The sequence below is a fragment of the Protomyctophum parallelum genome (genome assembly GCF_964188405.1).
Source record: "Protomyctophum parallelum genome assembly, chromosome: 2".
In the NCBI taxonomy this organism is placed as follows: domain Eukaryota; kingdom Metazoa; phylum Chordata; class Actinopteri; order Myctophiformes; family Myctophidae; genus Protomyctophum; species Protomyctophum parallelum.
Window position 1 is genome coordinate 25,539,079 of NC_139699.1, and position 25,635 is coordinate 25,564,713.

The 25,635-nt window shown below is 41.9% G+C and overlaps 1 protein-coding gene across 6 annotated transcripts in view; it reads right to left on the bottom strand.

Moving 5' to 3' along the window:
- Positions 1 to 25,635, bottom strand: part of phkb (phosphorylase kinase, beta) — a 124,706-nt gene that overhangs the window by 64,399 nt on the left and 34,672 nt on the right. For all 6 annotated transcript variants that reach the window (XR_014568947.1, XM_083759776.1, XM_083759773.1 and 3 more), the window contains 4 exons: positions 21,309 to 21,424; positions 16,050 to 16,113; positions 6,287 to 6,382; positions 3,094 to 3,291 (listed from right to left, as the gene is read on the bottom strand). Coding sequence is in view for 5 of the 6 variants with exons in the window: in XM_083759776.1 (XP_083615902.1) it covers positions 3,094 to 3,291; positions 6,287 to 6,382; positions 16,050 to 16,113; positions 21,309 to 21,424 (474 nt within the window). In the remaining variant the exon portion in view is untranslated. The remainder of the gene's footprint in view (positions 1 to 3,093; positions 3,292 to 6,286; positions 6,383 to 16,049; positions 16,114 to 21,308; positions 21,425 to 25,635) is intronic.

Here is a 25,635-nt window from a genome sequence, read left to right on the forward strand (position 1 = left end):
TCAGTTTTGGCCATATCATTATAAGCCAAAAAGAAAAGAAAAAAGAAGAAAAAAGTAAGGCCTACATGAAAGAAATTTCAACATTTCTTTCAAAATAGCAGATCTAAAAGCTCAAAATGCATAACATTGTGACAAGCTGGGTGAGCTTCCACACAAGCATACCTGAAGAGTACAGGGTTACTGTAGGTTGGAGCCAGACACTGTGTAACTCATCCCACAAATCACACCAAAGGTGCCTATATCCCCATCCAACACAGTCAGGATAGTGGTCCCTGCGTCACAATCAGTTCAAAAGCCCCTGCATTATGATACAAACTCCCAGCTCAGGAGCAGTGTGACCACAGAAATCTGTTTTCTGTCATTTCTAAATTATTTTCTTCATCTGGTCGCCAGAGTAAGGAAAGGAAGACATTGCAGCTGCTGCATTTAAATTCAAATGTATCCTCCCTAAAAAATCTGAGATCAATGAATAGAATTATGTCTACTTTCACAATCATGTGTGTAATGAGGGCTTTGCTTTCCATATACTTCCTTAACTCAACACGACCTAAGACGATCCTGGATTCAATTTCTCCCCTGGGCAAGCAGGCAGGATCTATTGGTAAAGAATCAGCACTTGCACAGGACAATTATTACACAGTTATGTGTGATAATCGCAATTATTCATTCATATATAAAAAAGCAGAAATAGCTGATCTAGCTTGTAGCTCAGCTATTTCCTAAATTCTTTGTACCATTTTAGAAAATTATAAAAAATCCAGTAATATCTTGGTATATAAGTTATTTGTCATATCGGCCATGTGCACTTTTTTTACTACGAAGCCTAAAAGGCAAACAATGCGTGACAATTAATTGTCAACTTAAACGTGTAATCGTGACAGGCCTACAGGAGACCAGGGTTCAAATCCAAGGCACGACAGCAAATGTTAAGTAGTGCCGCCTCAAATTAACGGAGTGTTTAAGAGACATTCATCCAAGGTGTTATTGAACCTCTGTGGCTTCCAGACAACACCAGCCAGCTCACAGACTGACTCCCGGCAATAGATGAATGGAGCAGCTTCTGTGTAATAGACACAGCATATAAACGCAACGCCACTGGGATTATTTATAGGGATGAGAACATTTCTCAAGTGTCACGTTATGAGGGCCCCTAACTGAGCCCTGTTAATGGCACCTTTCCTAATCCTGAACGAATAAATCTTTAAAATGGCACGGGGCTGTTCCATTTCTGGCCCAAAAAAACTCTTATTGGAAGATTCTCCCCTCTCACTCTCTGAGCTCATTAATTCTGGGAGGTCAGTGCAGCGGCTAATGCAATGATTTGCTCTGTGTTAAGTACCTCCACAGACACACACGCACGCACGCACGCATGCACACACGCACGCACAGACAGACACGCAGTCACAAATTATACACATCACTTTGGAGGCTACATTTGTGGGGTTCTTTTTTCCTAAAGGCATTGCTTTGTAAAGTATAAAGTTATTAAATATGTCAGTCATTTCTTTATATATTTATATACTTGGAAAGCCATGAAAGAGCTGGCTGAGGAGGAGGAGAAAGGCAGTTTAGGCCCACAGAGGTGTTCAGTGAGGTGTCACAGCACACCTGTTCAAGAGGCACAGGAGGAGGTGCGTCAGGCAGAGTTTGCCCAGCAGGAATACCATCACCTGTATCTGATATGTATTATGTTATTGTCATATCGGTTTGTTCACAAAGCCTAAAAGGCAAACGAAAATACAATTTGCTTTAATGTGTTACGATGTTTAATCGTCAAGTAATGTACTTAAGTACAATTTTGAGGTATTTTTACATTACTGGAGTATTTCCAATTTTCAGTACTTTTACTTCTACGCCACTAGTACTACATAGGAGAGGCAAACATTGCACTTTTACTCAACTACAAATATTTGAAAAGTTTAGTTACTAGTTTCTTTGCAGGTATAAATTATTATATTACAAAACATACATTAACCACTTTAGCCCTATTTTATACATACTGTAGGTTATTTGAGAATAGCTGATCGCAAGCTTGTAGATCCACTATTTCCAAACATTTTAGTACTTTTACATTTGGTACTTCAAGTATATTTTGACGCTACTACTTTTGTACTTTTACTCAAGTAAAATTTTGAACAATAATCTGAAAAATAATCTGTTACAAGTAAAAGGCCTATGCCTTTTACTTTTTAACAGATTAATTTATTTTTAATGTAGTATTGAAACTTTTACTTAAGTAAACTATGGAGTACTTCCACCACTGCCTAGATGGCAGTATTAAGTAGACGGTAGGTGGAGATATACCAAGCAGGACAGATGGAGACATAATTGTCTGCCTCAGGTGATCAGTATGTGAATGGGTACGACTCATTCAGATTATGAGTTTTTCTATGACAATATAATATCAACACTTATCGCCGCTCAAAAATAAAAACAATTCACAGTAATATCCTCTCTTGCTAGCACTTTCTCTCGGCCATGAAACGGGTAATAACAATTAAAGTCGCAGGAACTCAAGCAGAATATAATGTCAGGTTTTCTCATTACTACGTCCTGAAACAGAGAGGGGAAGCCAGATCTAATTAGTCAATGTTGTGCTTTCCAACAAACAAACAAAAAAAAAGCTATTCAGTGGACGCTTTCAAAAGCATTGTTTTGAAGTGTTGCCGTTGAATCATGAAACAATCATCATTAAACAACATGACAGTGGTGTAAAGTAACTAAGCACATTTACTTAAGTATAGGCTATACTTTTGAGGCATTAGTATTTCCAATTTCCAGTACTTTTACTTCTACGCCACTAAATCTCAGAGGCAAATATTGTACTTTTACTCCACTACATTTTTCATAACTTTAGTTACTAGTTAATTTGTAGATTTGGATTATTATTACAAAACATATACGTAGTTACCACTTCAGCCCTATATACATTTCGGCCATTTGAAAATAGCTGATCTAAAAGCTCACAATGTGTCGCTGTGAAATATCTTGGCTGCAATAATTGTGACATGAAATTTTCATAATCGTCCCCAGCCCTTGAAGGGAATGATCAAATGAAATGGATTGGAAGTCATCCCGTCCAGCCAGACCCACCTTCATTTCAGCAGGTTTATAGTAGCGGCGGTTCTTGTCTTCGTTGGCGGTGCGATAGCCGTCTCGCAGGAAGCGCTTGAAGCCATACTTGCCGCGCAGCTTGCGGACGATCTTGTCGAGCGTCTGGCTGTACAGGGCGTCGTCGTCCACAGCAAAGGCCGGGTAGCTGATGGTCGGCAGCAAGGCTGCATCCGTGTTCTGACCCAGAGAGAAACACAGTGGAGGAGAAAACATTGTTACGCCAATGCAAGGTACATTCTTTAACACTATGACCCCTTAAGTTATGCCTAAATGTTTTTACTATTAAATCAATCATTTATAGTTCCAATAGCCGATCTACAAACTCACACTTGTGTAGATTGTCTATTTTCACTATTTGTTTCGAAATAGCAACGTCTGACTAACGGAGTGGCGGGGTCTTTCGAAAAAAGTGGATGATCGGAACAGCGGCAGTTCGGTGTGGCGGGGTGTAACCCACAGCAGGACATCATGGTACTGTAGCTACAGAAATGAGATGGACTGGTTATATCAGTGTATTGATGTAGGCTCAAACCATTAGAAATACATTTGAGGGACATACCAATAGGATATGAAATATAAAAAACTGTTTTAAAATTCATGTAGGCCTAGTTTCTGGTGTCTTGCTGTGGCTATTTCTTATTACAGACGTATAGACGTACGGTACAGAGACTTGGTGAATTTATAGTTAGATTAGTAAACACATAGTTAGATGTTGCTCTCCCCTTGTCGCCCATATATGGGGACTAGGTTGGTGGAGGGTGTGTAGAGCCCAGGATCACATTAGATGATTGACACAGGGGTGAAAAATGGGTTACAAAACCGTGGGATAAAAAATATATATAAAAAAAAAAAGATGTGTTTGCTTACTGTAAATTGCTCTGGATTAAATGCCTAAATTGTAAAGGCTGAATGACAGACACGTTGCTGTGGAAGAAACTGTGTGGAAGGCATGCCTGGTCTCGTAGCCTATTTGTCTTGTGGCTAAGACTTGGTAGCTTATTAATAATACGTAACCATTTTTGTCGGTAGTCATCTTCAAACAAATTTGACCAAAACTCAGATCAGAGAAAGCACACGTCAGAGAAAGATTACATTGATTTGGTGTCAGTTAGGCTTGGACACCACGGGACCGGGCCGGCCCAGGGCTGGATTTCTGGGGCTGTGTGGGACTAGACTATAGTGGATCAAATTAATGTTACTATTGAAGCCTCCCAGGAATAATTAAGTGAAGCGAAATGGAAATTCAGGCTGAGTGTGTCAAGCTATTAAAAAAAACACCACAGTCTACTGAAATAGGAAATGATATCTGGGAGCTTCAGCGTTGCACAGCGGATGAACTAATCACTGAGGACACCCTCTTCAGTGACGCCCCATCTCCAAAAAAAACAGCTGCAATAGGAACACTTTCAACTGAATAATGAAGTGGAACCAAATGGAAATGTAGTGTCAGTAACTCAGTATATAACTGTACACCGTCTCTCCATCCTTCCTTCTTCAACAAATCTACAGCAGCCATTCCCAACCTGTGAGCCAGGGCCCACTGGAGGGTCGTGATGGTATTGCAAGTGGCCCCCAAATAATTAGCCCTTCACTAAGTCCCTCCACATTGTCCAATAGGCACGTTAGCAGCGAGGAGACAGGGCAAGCTGTCCTTCTCCCCCATAGAGATGCATGTTAAATGACCAGTCTACCAGGCCTGCAGTAGGCTATGCACTGGACACATTTAAATAAACACGAGGAAATGACAGAGGGAGAAATCTACTTTTAACGACTTTTAACATCTGCACTCAATCTTTTCAGATCGGCCTATTATAGCGGCACCAGGAGGCGAATCTTTGCTAAACACATTTTCTGAAATTACCCCAACAGATTTTGTCAAAACATCCCGCAAATATGTACATAATTAGCTCTATAGTCATGTGATTGATGGATCTGTCCGATTTTTCATATTCCACCCTGATCGGCGAATTTCGAACCTGGTGGAGACCTGTGCTCTAAGGAGCACTTGTCTTGTTCATGTTTTTTGAGTGGTGCAACCACTCCTACAACCAGCAATGTCTGTGTACCTGTACCTACCTACCTATGTGTATCTGAGCACGAGTATATGACTTATTAGTACCAGTAGGGGGCGCCAGAAACAGAGAGAGGGATAGTGCATGCTCTGTTGCCTGCTAATGAGAGAGAGAGAGAGAGAGAGAGAGAGAGAGAGAGAGAGAGAGGTGTGTGTGTGTGGGGGGGGGGATTGCACCACTCAGTTCACACGGGTGTGATTTTTTCTTGACCACGTGGTTCAAATGTAATTTATATAGAATGCTATTTAGACAAATTCTAGGTTAATTGTTTACCTGGTATCCTATTGTTTCAATCTACAGATTATTATGTTGATAGTATATTGTTTGCTGGAACATTTTGATTGGTTCACAAAATAAACCCATCTGACCATTTAACACAGCAAGCCATTCGGCTGCCGTGTTAAGTGGTCAGATGGGGAATATATATCAAGAATCAAACAAATATGTTATGTTCCACGTTCATTACAATTGGTTGATTCATGCAACTTGCAGTGAAGGGAGCAATTAACCTATTCAGTGGTCAGATCTCCATCTGGCTGACAATGTTGTATTTTGCGGCTTGTTATGGCTTCTAAATAATGCAGCCCTCTGCTTAAAATAACCTCATGTGGTATTCCACAAAGTTCCAAGAGTGAATGGACTCCTTTCTCAGACCATTTTAATGAGGTCCCGTTTACACACATCAGTCTGATGTAAGGCAGCAATGGCAGATATGCATGTGAACTATGAATAGAATACGTTACGGTTTTCAGATGATTTCAAATGTGTTTGCTTTCTTTTCTACCTTGGCATTTTAGCTACGGACGAGATTAGCTTCAGACCCACAACTTTGAATATTTTGTTATCGTTGGATAGGATTTTGTCCACAGTATTGATATGGTACCATAGGAGAGAAAACAATTAATCTACATTCTCTAATTGTGTAGACGTTATGTAAATTAAGAAATGCAGATGTTTAACAATAATTTAACTCTTGAGAGCTAAAATGAAACCAAATGAACCAACTCTCCATCATTTAGCTGGGGACCGTGCACCTGGAACCCCCTCAAGGACCACTGGTTGAGAACACTGAGGATGTCTTCTGTGCACATGTTACTCACATGGGAGCGAGACTCTCGGGGCAGCAGGGAACACAGGGTCTGCCTGTTCCTGTTGTGGGCGTCCAGGTCCACGAAAATCACCGACCAGGAGCAGCCCTGCAGAGCACAGAAAAACACCGCCATGTTTAGTACACGTCGCCTTGATGAAAGATGCATAACGAGGAGGCACATGTTGGTTGCTCATCTCGCTCAGCGGACTAATTGCTCAGAAACAAGCAGTTCAGTATGGTATGCTTTCTTGCGTGTTCTCTGTGCCCTTACTTTGTCTTGCACTATGCTAGCACTGTTGAGGGTGTACAGTGTTGCACACACACATACATATCTATAGCTATATCTATGTAATATATATTTTATTGTTTATTTATTTATGTATTTATTGTAGATGGCTTGCTATTTTATTTATTTCTTCTGGTAGGTTTTTCATTGCTGTGTGGGAGACCCAACTACTCCAGACCGTACTGAATAACTGCTCGCTTGCATAACATTTAGATTAGGAGACACAGAGACTGATGCCATATGCCAACAGCACATACTAAACATCCAATCCAACCACACATCATTTGAGTGCCGTAGTACCAAAGTTATTAAATAAGTACAGCTACTACATTCTAGCCAGCTCAGTGGCCTTGTGGTTAGAGTGTCCGCCCTGAGACTGGGAGGTTCAATCCCCGGCCGGGTCATACCAAAGACTGTAAAAATGGGACCCAGTGCCTCCCTGCTTGACACTCGGCATCAAGGGTTGCGTCATGTCCAGGGGGTGTACTTGTACATCAAGCTGCCTCACGCTACAGAAACAGGAGATAGGCTCCTGCCCTATGGGCCTCATGGCTCTGCAAGGCTACTTACTTTACTCCATTCTAGGCAAAGGCTGAACGACACCTTGCTGTGGAAGAATCTGTGCGGAAGGCGTGCTCTGCCAGCAGTACAGTAGGTCTCGTGGATGGGACTTCTTAAGTTAATATGTATATTTCTTCTATAGGAGATGTACTTAAGTGAATGCAAACAATATGTAAGTCAGCAAATATGTGTTCATTTGCTGGAATGCATGGTTGAATAGAAGCACCCCATGCACTTACATAGTAACAGTGTTACATCCATCAACGACCAGGAACATGGCTAAAAGGATAAAATGCACAAAACGCCTCTGCTTTCCCCTTCACTCCTGCACGGATCAGAACTCCATCAATAATGACCCATGATGTAACTCTTACACAATTCAACGTGCTGTTATTCTGGAGGTGGAAATGGTATTTTTAGGTTCAGGAACAGAAAGGCTTGTATCCCTGAAGTGGAGTGTAGGAGGTTTTCATACCCATGATGAAAACAGCACTGTTAGTCAATCATGGCCTTTCTGTTGACCAAACAAACCCCTTATCAACGTCTTTTCAGGCCTGATGGATAGATAGACATAATTGCCTGGTCGCAATAAAAATAATACATTAAACGCATAACATACAATACAAAAATGGCAAAGCTCTGTATCCAGCACCGTTTTTGGTTGATTGTGGGCAGTACAGCTTTTACAACTTTTTGAATAAAAAATAAAATAAAATAAAAGGCATGCAGAAATTGCCTTTGACATGTTTCAGCATTTTTCAATACTTTCCGCCACTGGGATCTCTTAGGACTTTGTTATAAATAGCATAGGTATTTTTTAGACTAAAACTGTTGATTTTGAAGTTTCATCCATTTTTCCCCACATAACGCCTAAACTTTGGCCATAGTATATTCTTTATTTTGATTATTGGCACCGTGTTTTTCAGAATTATTCAAAGTATTGCCCTTTTTTGTAAAGATTTTTTGTTTAATTTTTTTAATGACCAATTAAAAATATTTTGGGCTTGTTACCATAGACCCGTCTGCTTTCTCTCACATAATCTGGCACCACTGGTAAAGTGCTGTTGGCTCACTCGCAGAAACACGTTGCCTGGGAGTTGTAAGAGACTTGTTTTCACCTTTAAAGAGCTATGGGTTTGACCGAACATTGTAAAATAATTGAGGCTAGAGCCTTAGTACTGCCTCCTGCCCTATTTCATCATGGGCTGTTGGACGTGAAGGAGGTGACAAGTGCTGCTAGGATAGGAAAGTGGAGTCAGTTAGGATTCGATTGTCCAACCACTGAGTACACAGGCCTGTCAATTTAACAGCCTAGGCTTTAACCCATTCAGGCCTAAGGCCGATTCTAAAAACGCCTCTAAATCCTGACCTAAGGTTTCTGAAAAACTTCAAATATTGATATAGCAGAATCAAAATGTTTACATTTTTGAATACTGTACATACTGTACAGAACCCAAATATGGGTTCCCGGCCTGAGGGGGTAAGGTACAAATAGGGAACCCCGCCCAGAATGGGTTAAAACCTGAACGATCTTCCTCTTGGTGCGTTCAATTTAACACGCGCAGAGAAAAAGCCAATATCTCGGTACACTCTGCGAAAGATAAGCGATCATGGGGAACGTGATGAAACCCACACTTACATGCTCACTCACCTGTCACACAGGCCGAGGATAATTTAATAGACAACAGTGTCGCAGGTGGTTGTAAAGTCTAACGGGGCGTGTGCATCATAGAGTATTAAAAGGATAGACTAAACTGGCGCGAAGCTCCGCCCCCTCCGCTATTCATGTCAGTGGAAGTTGCTCAGTGGCGTTTTGAAGCACCCGGAAGGCTGCCGGAAGTCTATTTCCGCATTTTTTCGCTGATTCAGCATTTGTGCACCAAATGTTCGTGTCCGGAAGTCCGGAAATGCGGAAGTGCAGCTGGGCTTTAACATTGGGCGCTCGGTTGCACGGGGTTTCCTCGTCAAGAATCCACGGGTCCGCCTGCAGTCCTTCCTCTTACCACTAGGGCCCAGCGCTTCAACATTGGAGTGCATAGCTGGCCCCTTGGTGTGCATTGCTCCAAGTACTCCCCCCCCCCCCTTTTTTACTTTTAAAAGGGTAATACCACTCATTTTCAATATTGAACAAAAATATTAATATACGTCACACACACACACGTGTTTGGTGTGAATGTTGGCATTACCAAAGAAGACTACAGTATAAAAGCACTAGGATGCGATGGGGATCATTTTTTTTAAATCTTGTGCAAGTCATGTTTTTAGGCCAGGCAGGTACATCCCTTAAAACCACACCTGTCGCTGTTATAAGAACAGGGGGAGCGCTCAGGATCACGCCAGCAGAGCCTGAACGTGCAAGTGCACGTGCACGTGCACTAGACAAAAATGTTTGGTTGTGTATCATTCTACAAAAATAGCCAATCACAAGCTCACGTGTCGCAGCATGACACATTGTGAGCTTGTAGATCTGCTATTTTCGGCACACAGCTGACTATCATTTCAACGGCACCATAGCCCGACATCGAACCCATTCCTCCAACCAACTGAGATGGCTATGAAAACCCATTTCCCGCCCATGTTAAACCCCACATTTCACAAGCAATCAAAGAGTAGCGTGAATGAACACGCTCAACTTCCTCTCATCATAACAGACTCAGAGCTCGCATTAGTCTGCCTGAACCAGCCTCATCTCCGTCTTTATGCAAGTGAACAAATCAAAAGGACAGAGGCAGACTAAGTAGAAAGCATTAAGGGCCATAATGAAGGTAAAATGCCATTTCATCACACGGCCCAGCTTTATTTGCCCAGGGAGATAATAGAGTGATAGCAGGAATGTTTATTGCATATCATCTATCAGCTTCTCTCTACGGCAGGGGTCTTCAACAGGGGGTCCGGGACCCCTAGACGGTCCTCAAGAGTACTAGAGGGGGCGGGGCCGCCACATGTTTGTGTGATCATGTTTGTGCCTCTGAGACCTTAGGGTCAACCCCTGAATCTGCAACTCAATTTTATATAAGGGTCCTTGCTTCAACTCTCTCTCTCAGCTAAGCGGTCCTTGGCCTGAAAAACGTTCAGGCGGCTCAGACCAAGCCCTATATAGTGATTTGACCAACATAAAAGGCTGTTGGCATGTGGCAGCAGTCAGCCCGCTGGCGCCACCATCAGGACAGTCCAGCACAGGTGGCAGAGGAACTGAGGGAGTGCTACATGCAGGTCAACACACTGGGACTAATTGAGTTTTATCAGGTTGTGTGACTGAGGAGAACACTGGATGGACAGAGGTGGGGTCATGGCTGTTACCAACCAACATAAGTAGGAGTTGGGGTCTATGTGACTGAGCTTCTCTTCTTCCCAGCTAAGTCCTGCCCTATGCGGGAGCTAACTATTTCCGTAGACAACGCCCTGGTAACGTCTGTCCCAACAGCCAGGAATCTTGGTGTTGTCCTGGACAGTCAGCTCTCGTTCAAAGCTCACATCACAGCTGTCACTCGATCATGTAGGTTCACACTCTATAACATACGACGAATTAGACCGTTCCTCACCCAGGAATCAGCCCAGCTCCTAATCCAGACAACAGTCTTGTCAAAACTCGACTATTGTAACTCCCTCCTTACTGGCCTACCAGCATGTGCACTTAAGCCTCTCCAGCTGATCCAAAATGCAGCAGCTCGCTTGGTCTTCAACCAGCCAAAATTCTCACATGTCTCCCCCCTGCTCCGCTCCCTCCACTGGCTCCCGGTCGCTGCCCGCACAGAATACAAAACTCTGATGCTGGCATTCAAAGCAACCAAAGGTATGGCTCCCCCATATCTTACAAGTATGATTGAACCCTACAAACCCTCCCGCGCACTCAGATCAGCCAACACAGGGAAACTGGAAGTACCCTCACTAAAAACGCCGGGACAACGCTCCACACGTCCCAAACTCTTCTCCCTTCTGGCTCCAAAACTGTGGAATGCACTTCCCATTGCAGTCAGAACTGCAGCATCACTCCCAATCTTCCGCCGTAGCCTGAAAACCCACCTTTTCAGACTCCATCATGGCCCATAGCACTTACCCTAACCCCTTAGATAGCATTTCTGTTGGCTTAGATAGCATTTGACACAGACTTATAGCATGTTATGTAGACAGCACTATAATTGTATTGTATATAGTCATAGCACGCCATAGTACATATGTATAGCATAGTAGTGAATATGTATAGTTTATTATGTATAGTGTATGTATAGTTTCATCATATAGATATTCCACTGTTACCTTCTTAGCTTACGCATGTCTCATGATAAATGCTTTTATGTGATGTATTCCCATGCTTTTGTTCTTGCTTAAATGTAAGTCGCTCTGGATTAAGAGCGTCTGCTAAATGCCTAAATTGTAAATTGTAATGTGTGCTGGCCAAACAGTCACAAGCACTGCAGCTGAAGGGTAGGCCTGCACAATTATTACAACATCGCTGAATCACAATTATTTGAGATAATCACAATTATTTTTGCATAACTGTCAATCGTTTCCATGTTGGGAAAAAATTGCAGATCTACCAGCGTACAACACGCCAAACACTGAATTATTTGTGTGACAAATAATAGTCAACTTAAATTTGTCAGGCCTACTGAAGGGGACTTTGGAACATGCAAATGAGTAAATACAAATGAGAATTTAATTCACTTTAATTGAGTATTAACACACACAAACATATTACTATATGGTACTACAGTAACTACACAATGGATAAACTTCCACCCTCACAGCTAGAAGGTCCTGGGTTCGATTCCCGCTCGGGACGCTGTGGGTGCTGGCGGCGTGTTTCCTCCTCCGCGTCATCAGTGCCCACACCCGAAGGCGGGGTTGGCGAAAGGGCCTTTCTGTGTGGAGTTTGCATGTTCTCCCTGTGTCTCCTAGGGTAGGTACCCTCACAAAAAACATGCAGTAATCCTGGTCACTAAACTGCGTCCCCCTGGCCAGCAGGGGCGCCTGATGGAGGGGAAAGGAACTGGTTGGAATAACGTGTTCCTTCCACGCGCTACGTCCAACCAGGGAAACTCCCCCCTGTCAGGTGTAAAGGAGCAACTTGGACACTCAGGCATGAAGGAAGCATGAGTTCAAGTCCGTTGCTCTCCCCTTGTCCCCCATATATGGGGACTAGGTTGGTGGAGGGTGTTTAGGGCCCAGGATCACATTAGATGATTGACACAGGGGTGAAAAATCGTGGGATAAAAAACTTTTTTTTTTTATTCAAAAATAAAAACTTCCACCCACATAAGAAATAACCAAAGCCAATAGGTGTCTAATTTGATAAATTTTATGGCTTTTAATTCTCTGCAACGTAAACATCAGCATGATTTTGAATATTATATATATACTTATGAAGTGAACGTTTGTAACTAAAATCTTTGCTTCTGGGGGCTCCTGGGGGTCCAGTTGATATAACCTAAGCACTGGTGGATACTCAACCCCAGTACTTTAGTCAAAGCATACTCCTGGTCAAATATTACTCCAGGTGTACTGTACTGTATTTTTTTAATCCCACGATTTTGCAACCCATTTTTTCACCCAGTGTCAATTATCTAATGTAATCCTGGGCACTACACTTCCTCTGCCAACCTGGGGGGGGGCAGCAGAATTACCTCATGCTTCCTTCTATGCACGAGGAGTCGAAGCTGCTTCTTTTCCCCTGACAGGGGGGAGTTTCCCCGGCCGGACATAGCGCGTGGAAGGAACACATTATTCCTACCAGTTACTTTCCCCTCCATCAGGTGCCCCGGCTGGCCAGGGGGATGTAGTTTAGAGACCAGGATTACTGCATGTTTTTTGTGAGGGTACCTACCATAGGGGACACGGGGAGAACATGCAAACTCCACACAGAAAGGCCCTTTCGCCAAACCCACCTCGGGTATGGGCACCAATGGAGAGAGAACACGCCCCCAGCGGGAATCAAACCCAGGACCTTCTAGCTGTGAGGCGACACAGGTGTACTTGCTTTTAACAAAGACTGCAGCACATGTTAAAATCCCCCATTCCCCCCATTCAAATAATTCAGAAGACTTGAGCTTGCAAATCTGCTATTCCCTAGATAGAATAGATCAATGGACTCAAAAGTACAATATTTGTCTTTGAAATGTAGTTCGGTGAAAGTCATACATAAAAATAAAAGAATAATACTTGTTATTATCCATTACTGATCCTAAGGCACTGCTATGTCTCTCATAATCTCGACCTCTTGTTTACAATGTGGAGTAAACATGGCCTTGAGTGAACTGTGCTCCAGTCTGTGAGTCTGTCAGCGGGCCCAGGATGTGCACTCAAGCGCAAGGTCTACTGCCGTTCTGGCCAAAGAGCTCATCGGCTGCCCTGCCAACGTCACTGCTCTCAACATTTTGTTGCACAAGCTCAGGATTCCAATAGCTTATCATACATCTACTAATATTGAACCAATTAAAATATTAACAAGACCTTTGGACGAAGCTTTGGTCTGTTTAATTCACACGAAACATAACATTTTAACCCCGATCAGCAACACTTTAGTTATGGCTTATGGGCCGTGTAATCTGAGTTCCCAGAAGTTTCATTTATTGGGCCGTCAATAAAGCAGCTGGATATGATTAAAAAATGAATCTGAGAAAGTAATCTGAGATACAGTAAATGATTTGAAAACAAGAAATGATGACGTAGTCATATTTGTCAGCTGAAACGAACGCTGTCTCCATTGTGAATCTGTCCCCATTTTTTCTCCCCATATTAAAATTCTGTTCGTGGTTCAATCACAGTGTTTTGTTGGGTCTTTCCTGCTGTCCAGTTAGCTCATAACATTAGCGGCTATATTACTTGTCAGCAGCTTGGAGCTGTGGCGGCGTTGCATGCATAATTCTGTGGTGCCGGACCAGGGCTTAGGAGGCAGCCAGTCATGACTAGGTCGCTATTACGTGATTGGCTACACGAGTGGTGCAGACTCCCATTGGCTTAGGCGACGTTTCAGCAGACTCCCATTGGCTTAGGCGGCATGCAGGGGTCGACTCCCATTGATGACTAGGTCGCTTACATTTCATGAGCTGTTATATGTCAGGTTTCACCAGACAAAAATCACACTTGTGTGAAGTGAGGGGCGCTCTTATCATCATACATCACATACCGTGCTCAGCCAATCAAATCACTATGATGTACACACACAAAGCTGGGAATAGGAGGGGCTAGCGCCCCTCAAAAATCTGTTTACATGGATCGTGGATGGAGGCGGACTTTTTCACTTCCGGTTCATTTCCAGCTTTATCAATCGTCTACAGTAGCAACCGCGAGGCAAGGTTCATATGTTGCATACGAGCGCGCAATCTATCAAACCACTGAAACTACCACATGACGTCAATTTACATCATCTGTGATTAAGCGTTGGATTAGACTTGATGTAAATTTACATCAATGGCAGTGAATGTATATTAACAAATATTGATTTCTATATTCACCGGTCATAAATGGTGCATTTATATATATAGCGCCTTTATCCAAGGCGCTTTACATAGATTGTGCATTACATTCACCCATTCACACACACATTCATACACCGATTGCAGCGGAAGCCATGCAAGGTACCAACCAGCACATCGGGAGCAATTTGGGGTTCAGTGTCTTGCCCAAGGACACTTCGACATGTAGACAGGAGGAGCCGGGATTCGAACCGCCGACCCATGGATCATTGGACGACCTGCTCTACCTCTTGAGCCACTGTCGCCCCGTACTGTCATAGATACAGTATATAGTGATAGATATAGGCTATTATGTACATATATTTTATAGACTACACTCACTACAGTACGTTCACTCATACAGAGATCCAGCATCTCGGTTTTCGATTTGATCTTTCTTTTCCTATTCATCTGGCTTGACTCTTCCTGTTACCAGTTAACTCTGCTGTGTTGTTAGTCTATGTCACCTGAATCTCCCTCCGGGGAACAATAAGGGTTTATCTTATACAGCTTTATATAGTGGATAAATAATGACTGTTCCATTCTTCCCTCTGCCTCTATACTCTACACAGAGCAAAACAAATGCATGGGCTAATGGATGTTCTACACCACAGTGGATTAAGGGGAAAGATGGGAGCAAACATCAGCAGGCTTCATCCATCAACATCACTAAAGCACACAAACTGTGTGTCTGAGAGAGACTCGAAGCAACAATCTACACCTCTGCTGCTTTTTTCGTGACAAGGACCCCCAAATTGGAATGTATTTGGCCGCATACCCCCATTTGATACTATTTTGTGCCAGGGACCCCTGCATAATACAAGATTTGTCTTGTTAAAAATATTTTTCCCAATTTCCCCCCAATTTTTTTTTTAATCTACAAGCCCACAACAGCTTTCATATCAGCAACTGACTAAGTATAACTTGTGGTTAAAGTGGTATAAACAAATTTGCATGCAATATTAAGAAATCTTGCTGGGGACCGCCTGGAACCCTCTCGAGGACCCCATGGGGGTTCCCGGAACTCGCTTTGAGAACCGCTGCACTAAAGAGTGCTGAGAGTGATTCTAAAGCACAATCTGACAATCATCTGGCGAGGGGATGATGGCGCTAATGACGCCGATGCTATCCACTATCCAGTCAGATAAACGGTTGCCATCTCCGCGGCTTCCGATGAATTCCTTCCATTTTTCCCGCTTTCCCTTCAACGGCAGGAGCCGTAATCATGGTTGACACATCATCATGATCATGATCACAGTGATTTACTGTATGGAGCTGTAATGGGCCCCGGCACATTTGAATTCGAAATTAGGCTTTCTGTCTATCCATCTGCCACAATCTTTATGCGCGCACGCACGCATGCACAGTTTGCACACGCACGCACGCACACACACACACACACACACACACACACACACACACACACACACACACACACACACACGCACACAGTTAGATTCACATCATGTTACCTGATTGCCAAACAGGTTGAAACCGTTGATGGCCTCTAGGGCAGCTTTGGCCAAACCCACAGAACTGAAATGAGAAGGAAAGATGACATTAGCTGCTTGTTACACAACAACGTAAAAATGCCATCAACATTTCTTCATTTACTCTTTAGTTCCTCCACACACACATTTCCATGTGTTATCATTGCCGTTGTATTGTATTGTATATTGTATTGTATATCACTGCCTAACACTCCCTACTGGTCAATCATGTTCATCATAATAGACACTTGACAAGCCTGGATGAACCACCCAAGCTCCCCATTTTCTTAATCCAGACTCCAGAGTGAATAAAAAGCCTAAGTAAAAATAATTAGCAGAGCTCCGAGTGATTGGCCTAAAATCTATCGATATGCATACTGTGAATCTCTTCGATCGGCTACGGGCCCCAGAATATGGAGGTTGGTTGTTGGTTGTTTACAAAAGTGACATTTTAAGAGATTTAAGCACATTTTGTTTAACGCGATAATATTGTAAATCGCAATTATTTAGGACACAATAATCGTGACATAATTATTGTCCCCATCCCTAATGACCATGCTCGAATAAGAAGAATAAGAATAAGAAGCAATCAGTAGAACTGTTTACCTGATCAAAGTGAGTCAGTGGAAACAGAGTACAGACAGATATGTTTTAGAATTGAGCTACAGAGTCGAGGTGGCTTCTCACTGCAGTGAGCTGTAGATAATGGATCTCTACAAAAGGCTTGTATTGAATTTTACACCAGGGACAACAATTTGAATGTCATTCTGCACTCCCCCGACCCGAACATCTCATACAACCATCCACCCTGGAGATCTGGGAGGGTAAAATACATGTTGTGAATACAAATAAATTATTGTTGACAGAAACCTTGCATCTCCATATTTCAACTTATATTACTATTATTATTTATTTTTATTTTTCATTTAAGTCCTACTTCATCATACAAGCTCATACAAGAGAGCACAAAAGTAGTGATACTATCAGAACTACAAGCTCACTAGCTCAGTGATTGGCTACTTTCACCATTTTAAATCATAATAATTTCATAAAAATACCCGACCCGACACGGGAGCAACGGAATATGCGTGTGACATCATCATCATACCCGGTGGTTATGCGGGAAAGCCTACTGAGTGGGAAAAAAAGTCCTATCTGAACGTTAAATCCACTTTGCCACTCGATTTGCCACTCACTTTATGCATGCTCATACCCTCTAGTGAGTAAACTTGGGACCAAGTCCAGAGACTTGCTGACACATCAGAACAATAGAATCAATGCTAATGGAAAGCGGCCAGCCAGCCAAGTATTAACTTTTGAATAATACACCCACCGTGCATTAGGACACGCACGCACACACACACACACACACACACACATTAAAAAAACGCTCACAATAAGCATATCGCAGAGATTTTAATGGATCGTGAAATTGTCCTTGGTCATGCATTGGGAATTTGGGATAATGATGTGCAATGCGTTACTACAGCGTATGAACACCTTTTTTGATCAACGCGCACATGCCCACACACTGGCATGCCTGTGCATAGCCGCGAGCAGTGTTGGAAAGAGTAAGTACAATTTTGAGATATTGGTACTTTACTTGAGTATTTCCAATTTCCAATACTTTCACTTTTACTTCACTAGTACATTTTGGATCAAGATATTGCACTTTTACTCCACTACATACATTTGATTAGATTTCGATTATTATTACAAAACATACATTAACCACTTTGACCCTATACATTTCGGCTAATTGAAAATAGCAATCTACAAGCTCACAATGCATTGCGATGTGACACATGTGAGCATGTAGATCTGCTATTGTCAAAATAATTTTGAAAACTTGAAACAGGACATTCTGCACCATGAGTACTTTACTTTTTGTACTTCAATTACATTTTGATGCCAATACATTTGTACTTTTAGTAGAAGAAGTAGATTTTGAATTACAGACTTTTACTAATATTACTTCTATATTGCAGTATTGATACTTTTACTTAGGCTAAGTAAAACGTTTTAATAGTTTTTCCACCACTGCCCGCAAGACTTGTGTCCGCTTCAGCAAACAAAGCGTCGTGACTGTGAATGCCTGGGTGGTTTGCATGCAAACTACCACTGTAATAGTCTAGCATGCAGCTTTGTTGTTGGTACTTAATGAATCAATGTACAGTTGGCAGCAGTTAACGCCACTTCACACCTTAACATCTCCTCTCTCCAAACAGTAGCATGGTCCCATTGGTCCCAGCCAGAGCAATGGGAGTTCATTTCACTTATTTGCCGTCTGTGCTTGCGTTCATGGAATTATAATGAAATGGTCAGTGGTGCATTTATTATAGGGCTTTTATTAAAAGCGCAGCGCTTCGCCACTTTACATAGATTGTGCATTACATTCGCACACCGATGGCGGAATAAACCATGCAAGGCACCAACCTGCACATCAGGAGCAATTAGGGGTTCAGAGTCTTGCTCAAGGACAGTTTGAACACTAACTTTGGGGGAGCCCGGGTTCGAACTGGGAACCTTGGCTTGCGGTTCCCATCCGGCTTCTCTACTGGCCACTGAACATGGGCAGGTAGCTAGTCTATAACAATATACTGTACTCTTTACTGTAAACTTTCAGAATAGTAAAGAGTAAAAGATCAAATGCCTTTCAGAATCTATGGATAAATCAGTGTTGTGCTGATATCATACCTACAACAAGCTCTTTTTTATACCAAATCTATTCGAACAACATACTGTAGCAGATTGTGAGCTTGTATATCTGCTATTTTTGGAAAAAATGTCCCACAGAACATGCAAGCGGTTAACTAAAATTGAGTTTTAGGCATATTTTGATTATGGCCATAATATCGTCAATCGCAATTATTTTGGCCACAATACTCGGTTTTAGCTGTGTACGTACATGTGGACTATTGGTTTTCTGACCAGATGGCTTGGTGTAGTTACGAAGCTGTCAGTGACTCACAGAGCAGATAAGGAGCAAATAGGAAGGGCTAGGGGGGGAAAAAAGCCCAACACAAGCATGATGCAATCAGTTGAGTAGACAGCTTGAGAGAAAAAATATATAGTTATGCTGATATCACTGATTGGGGGGAAAAACTCATTCATTATTGAAACCAAGACAAATCAATGTAGGAACTGACTTGTTTTTAATCATGTAGATTAGGGGACTTTAGCCTGAGCTAACGTGTTAGGTTTCTGGTCTAGAGGGGCGGGTCGCGGCTGAGATTTGCGCACGCCCTGATTGGATCTCATCGATCTGTCCGTCACCCCCGGCCCCTCCTCTCCCCCCTAGTGCAGCGCTACGTCACATCATTTGGAGCGACTCCCACCCGGAAGGGTTGACTCCCACTTTTAGACCAGAGCGGCCAATGCGTTCCTCCAGGCTTTCCATTTTTGCACCAACAAAAATGAAAGCCTGGTACCGAGGCTAAGGGGACTTCAACGTTTTGTGGTTAATGGAACCAGAAGATCAATGACATCACTCTATCAGTATTCTATTGAGATAAATATAACTTGATACATATTTTGATGAATCCACTTCCAATCCTTTAGTGTGTCTGTCGGGTGGAAACCGTTCCTTTTATATACTTTGAAAACAATTATATACACTAGGAGTAGGAACTTGATGCGTTGTGAAACTCTACATATCATTGTGCTGTAGTGTAGAGTACCCTTGACATAATTGATTGGAAATCCAAGCTAATATTTAGAAAATGCAAGCTCTCTCTTCTTGGAAGTTAGCATGCTATAATGGAAGCCATTGTTGTTGCATTAAAAAAAAAAATAATAATAATATTGCGAGCACACATTTTTTGTACGAGGGTGAAGAGGCCATTTAACTAAAATTATAGATTTTTTCCATCTAGTTGTCGGTGATTTGCTTTTTTATGTCAACTGCAAGAACCTTGCCACCTGCTGTGTTACTGCACATATTATGCACAGTAGTCTAAATTACAAATGGTGTCAGCTCATTTGTTGTTACAATCAGAAAGCCTCTCCTCACAACACTGAGTTTGTTATCTCTACGTTGTGGAGATCTCAGCAAGCTGCTGCCAATAACGTCAAGTCCTGCTTTCCACTGATAAGGAAACGGAGGAAATTGAGGATCTTTATCGGAGGCGTTGAAGGGAGAAAGGGGGGAGAGAGAGTGAGAGATGGAGAGATATGGCAGTTTGAAGTGAATGAATCAGTTACAACCACACAAACAACAGGACCGAGCCATGCTGTGTTCCTCTCCAATCATTGTAGGATCTCAAGCTAAAATGTGCTGCTCACTTGTGGGCTCTTGATAAGTATTTTCCAAGTCAGCCTTTGGGACGATTGAGCAGTTTCACCATTCAGATAACAAGAAGGCAGTATACATTTTTGCTATGCAATGGCTCAACAATGAGCTGGATTATTTCTAATGTTATTTCTAGTGTTTTGTTTTTTTATCCACCCTTAAATTTCATCACAATTTTTATCATTTAATGCGATAGTTTGTCTATTGGGTACATTTACCTAAACTTTGACTCTGATAAAAGTTAGGCACCTATCACGGACGGAATTATGGGAGAGAAGATACCAGCTAATCCAACATTATTATCAAATCCTGTCACTGAAAGGGGAAGCACAGTACTTTATGATATTAGCCCTGAGTGCAGCCAAATGCATAGCAATATGTTGGGAAAATGAAGAGGCCACTAGTGTGTCCCTATGGCTCAGAGAGCTCTCCTCATACTTAACTTCAGAAAAAGATAACGTTTAATCTCAAAAGGCAACACATTTTGGCAAGTGCTGCAGAGGTTTGGAGACCTTTCCTGCAAAATAGAAATGCCATTAATGGGACATATTAAAAGATAGATTTAATCCTATTGGCGTCACAGTGCCAAAGGAGCACGCAAATATTACAGAGAAGTTTGAAAAGAGGCCAATGCAATGTTATGTGAAGTGCTAATATCTTGTGTTTTTGTTCTGTCTATGTATTTGCATGTTTTATTAGTTAATGTAACAGCGTGTGTGTGTGAGTGGAATTTCTTAGATTTTTCTTCATTCATCAAGTCATTGGAATTAATTAGATTTTTTTTATGTTTTTTTGAAAATATTGAGAAAAAAAATGAAGGGAACCATAAAAATGTGTCTGCGACCAACAAATGGTCCCGACCCACTGTTTGGGAAAGCAGCTTGTGTGTTAAAAAGCAACCACTTGGGAGAAGCATGTGTGTGTGTGTGTGTGTGTGGTTCTGTACAAACCTGGAGTGCAGCTCTGTGCTTCCATTGTTGTACTTGCTTCCTCTCTCCCACATCCCAAAGTCTGGGACTCTGTAGGCCCGTTCCACACAGAACACAAGGTTCTGGATGAATGACACCTGCATGGATTCAAACAAAATGAAATCACATGACTCAAAATGTTTCTATGACCAAGTCCTAGTGTGCAATTTCTGAAACAGTATGAAAAGGACCACCTCCTCTGTGCCAAACTGAATCTGTGCCCGTCTGATTACTAGGGGTGTAACAATATAGTAACTGTATCGAAATATCAATTTGAATTCAAAAAGAAAATCGGAGAATATCAATATGTTATGTTCTTTGACTTTGTATCGTATCGTTTTGCAATGGAAATATTCAGTATCAAATCGTTTTGTAATGTAAATAATCAATGTAATCAATACTAAGTACTTAGCATTGTATTTAGCAATTTTAAGAAGAAAAAAAGAAAAAAATGTGTATTCTGTGTTCATGTCAAGGCGTGGGTTTGTCCATGTGTGTTCAAATACAATGTCCATCTATTTGACAGAGAATCATTGTTTACCGTATATCCAGAATAATACATATTTCCCTTAACCCATTCTGACCTGAGATCAGATTCATACGAGGTTTCCGCCGGACACACACTGGTCTGATTAACCCATTCCGACCTGAGATCAGATTCTAAAAATGTCAGTCGCTCTTCGATTTTTCAAAAATAGCAGACCTACAAGCTCTTATCGCGCCACTCGGTGGCGCGATAAGAGCTTGTAGATCTGCTATTTTTCAATAGCTAAAGCATAACATGATGCTGACACCAAAATGGGTGCCCGTTCAGAATGGGTTAAAAAACCTGCACTAATAGTGCACTATCCACAAGTTTCACACATTTTATTTGCTAAATAGTTACTGTATTGATTTCAAATCATTGAATCGCATCATATCACCATAATTAACCAATATCGTCTATGTATCGTATCGTCAACCATGTATCGTGATATGTATCGTATCGCTGTAAAAAAAATAATCGTTACACCCCTACTGATTACTGTTAAATCAATTATCCTGTGGACCAATACCTTCAAAATATAACCATTAATTTAGCAGGAACACAAAATCAACTGAAATAATACAAAAAAGTGTACCAAATAAACAATAAATAAATGTGAAATGACACAACACAGTGAATAGCTCCAACAGAGCCCATGATGTGGGATGCTTGTGGCAAGGGAGCTGTAACATCACCCATTGGTTTCTACAGGCCCCTTTTGAAGCCTCTATAGTTCATTTCCAGTTCCAAAACACATCTAATGCTATTGCGTGCAAGGGGAGCGGGGGTGGGTCTTCACAGAAGCAGTAGAAGCATACCCTTCTTTTTAATTCATTTAAGAATTAATGGAAGCATAATTCACCAATAAAGGACATATGCTGTGTGAAAGAAGACATGAAACTATATCGATTGAAAATATACAGGAATGTGATTGTGTAAAGGTTTACTAAAGGTAATATAACCAAGTGTAAAGTCGGGTCATATTTCATTGGCTTTGACTGGATGAACTATTTTCTGCAACTGCAAAAGGGGAATTAGTGCCACCTTTAGTTTTCAACCAGTGGCCTGCTACAACCAGTGGTCCTTTAGGGTTCCATGTGGCCCCCAACTAAATCACACACACATTTGCCACATTGACTTCATGTTCAACATCGAAAGCTTGCCGTGTGGTGGCAACCATTCGGCTATTGGCTCACCCCCATCACAAACTGTTGAACTCTTGACTCTCCGGATCCTTAAGCTCAACAAACAAAATGGCTGCGATTCTTAAAAGTTGTCCCCCTTAATTCTACCATATATGAGAGCTACAGAGAGCTGGCTGTGTCACTGTGACAAAATCAATAACTGGGGATAAAAAGTCAAAGAGAGAGAGAGAGAGAGAGAGACATTAAATATATATGATGACTTAGAGGTCCTGAATCATTAAAAAGACTTGAAAGCAGCTATGAGATTGATGGGAATTCTAATCCACGATGACACAGAGAGGGAGGGGGTGCGTGACAGAGGGGGGGGGGGGGGGGGGGGGGGGGGGGGGAGAGAGAGAGAGAGAGAGGGGGAGAGATAGAGAGAGAGAGATAGATGGAGTGTGTGTCAGTGTAAAGTAGGCCAGGCTGTTTAGAAGGAGAAAGGATGCCCAGCCTCTTTATGAGCTTTTATGCAAGCAGTGATTAACGAGGAGAGCTTCATGCTATCTTAATGCTATCTTAATGAATTATACTGTACTGTACTGCCCACCAGCACAGCCCCTAGAGCCCTGTCCAACACCACTGAAAATCACTCACACACAGGCACACTGCACACACATGCACTGTGATGCACACACACACACACACACACACACACACACACACACACACACACACACACACACACACACACACACACACACACACACACACACACACACACACACACACACACACACACACACACACACACACACACGTTGTTGATACTTTTGTGTGACAGTAATAGTGTAGTATGACAAAGTAAGTAAGTAGTAAAAAAAAAAAAACAGAATGTACACACCTCCCATACACGAACAGAAGAAGCATTAAAACGCATATTAAGGTCGATGAGAGCAACACAAGAGCTTCATTTGATCTAAAAAAAAAAAGAGAAAAAAACACTGCAATGCAGCTTCCAACTACAGTCAACTGCCATGCAGTCTCCAGTGGCCTTCCTTCCCACAGGCACTAATCTAACAACCAATTTGAAATGTCAAGTAACAAACGTGAATCCTGTTAATTTGACTTTCAGAGTTATACATAGATACGGTACATGAATACAGGCTTTTATGCCTTTTGAGTTGGCAGCACAATTTGCCATGCATACAGGCCCGGATGTACCGTTGGGCTACATTGTAAAGTATTGTCCGGTATTTTCCACAGCCACTTTCTTTAGTGACCATCTCGGTTACTGTGTTTTCATTATCAGAACATTGTGAAAAAAGGAATTTAACTGTAAAACATCTAGTGGCTCCATTCATTCAGCACCATGGACAGCGCCTATAGTCTAGAACTCTAGATGGAACGGGGGGTTCATTTTTCTTACACATACCCTACCTAAATATGCAAATGAAGAGACAAGAGAAAACAGAATACTGTAACTATTGACATAAACAACCTACAGGGACAAATTAACATGTCTCCATACAATTAGGAAGGAAGGAATTAAAGATTCACAAGATGTGCTTGAATCTTCATAATAACCATTTCTTTAATTCCTTGGGTCCTAATTGTATGTAAACGTGTTCATTTGTCCCTGTAGGTTGTTTATGTCAATAGTTTTTCTCTTGTCTCTACATTTGCATATTTAGGTAGGGTATGTGTAGGAAAGGTTTAAAAATGAACCCCTTGGGACATTATTTTTCTTGTTACCTGGCAGAATCTTAAAATAGACCCTTCAAGGATTAAGAAAAAACAGGTGGCGTTAAAAAATCCACCCTATGCGCGTAAACCCCCCTTTCCATCTAGACTATAGTCTCTGCCTGCCTGCCTCTCTAGTTTCTGGGGGAGCTGGGTTGAAATTGTGCACAAATTGAGTGGCAAAGTGAGTTTAACGTCTAATGTCATATAATGCAATCGGACTTCCCTCCTTTTCTGTTTGGATGTATGGGCTGTCAAGGCCAGAAAGTAGTTTTTTCCACTCAGTAGGCATTCCTGCATAACTTCCGGGTATGATGCTGATGTCACGTGCATACCCTCTATTGTGCATGTTGGCTCACTGGAAACACTCTGCTACACCAGTCACCAGTGGGTCTCAAAATATCCTTGAGTGGGTTCCAAATGGCCCCGTACGTGTATTTAACTCTGAGAGTGTACAAATGGAACTAAATGGACCCATAAATGGACCCTTAATTATGTGTCCATTTGGTACACTTTTTTTACACTCTCAGGGTTATGGGGTTCCTTGAAATTAAAACGTTCGAGAACCACTGTAGTCTAAATGGAACAGAGCCTTAATTAGTACCACCCGCAGTAGGAAGAGTTATTCTGTGTGCCCATTTGCTCTGCTACATCTCAACACAACATTGATCATGTTTATGCATTCTGAATTGAATTATACAGGCCAATAAGACCCTTTTTAAACATGCTAATGAAGTGTGCAGGACAGGACGGCCCTTGTATAAAAGTCACATCATCCATTTTAACTGGCCACCGGGAGTGAGAGAAAAACAATTGAAAAGTTATTATGGAGGGATTTCTGTGAACAAAAGGAACATTGTGTGGCATAATTGTTTAGAGGGCAATGTCTCAGCTTGTCCTTAGTTTGGGAAGATAA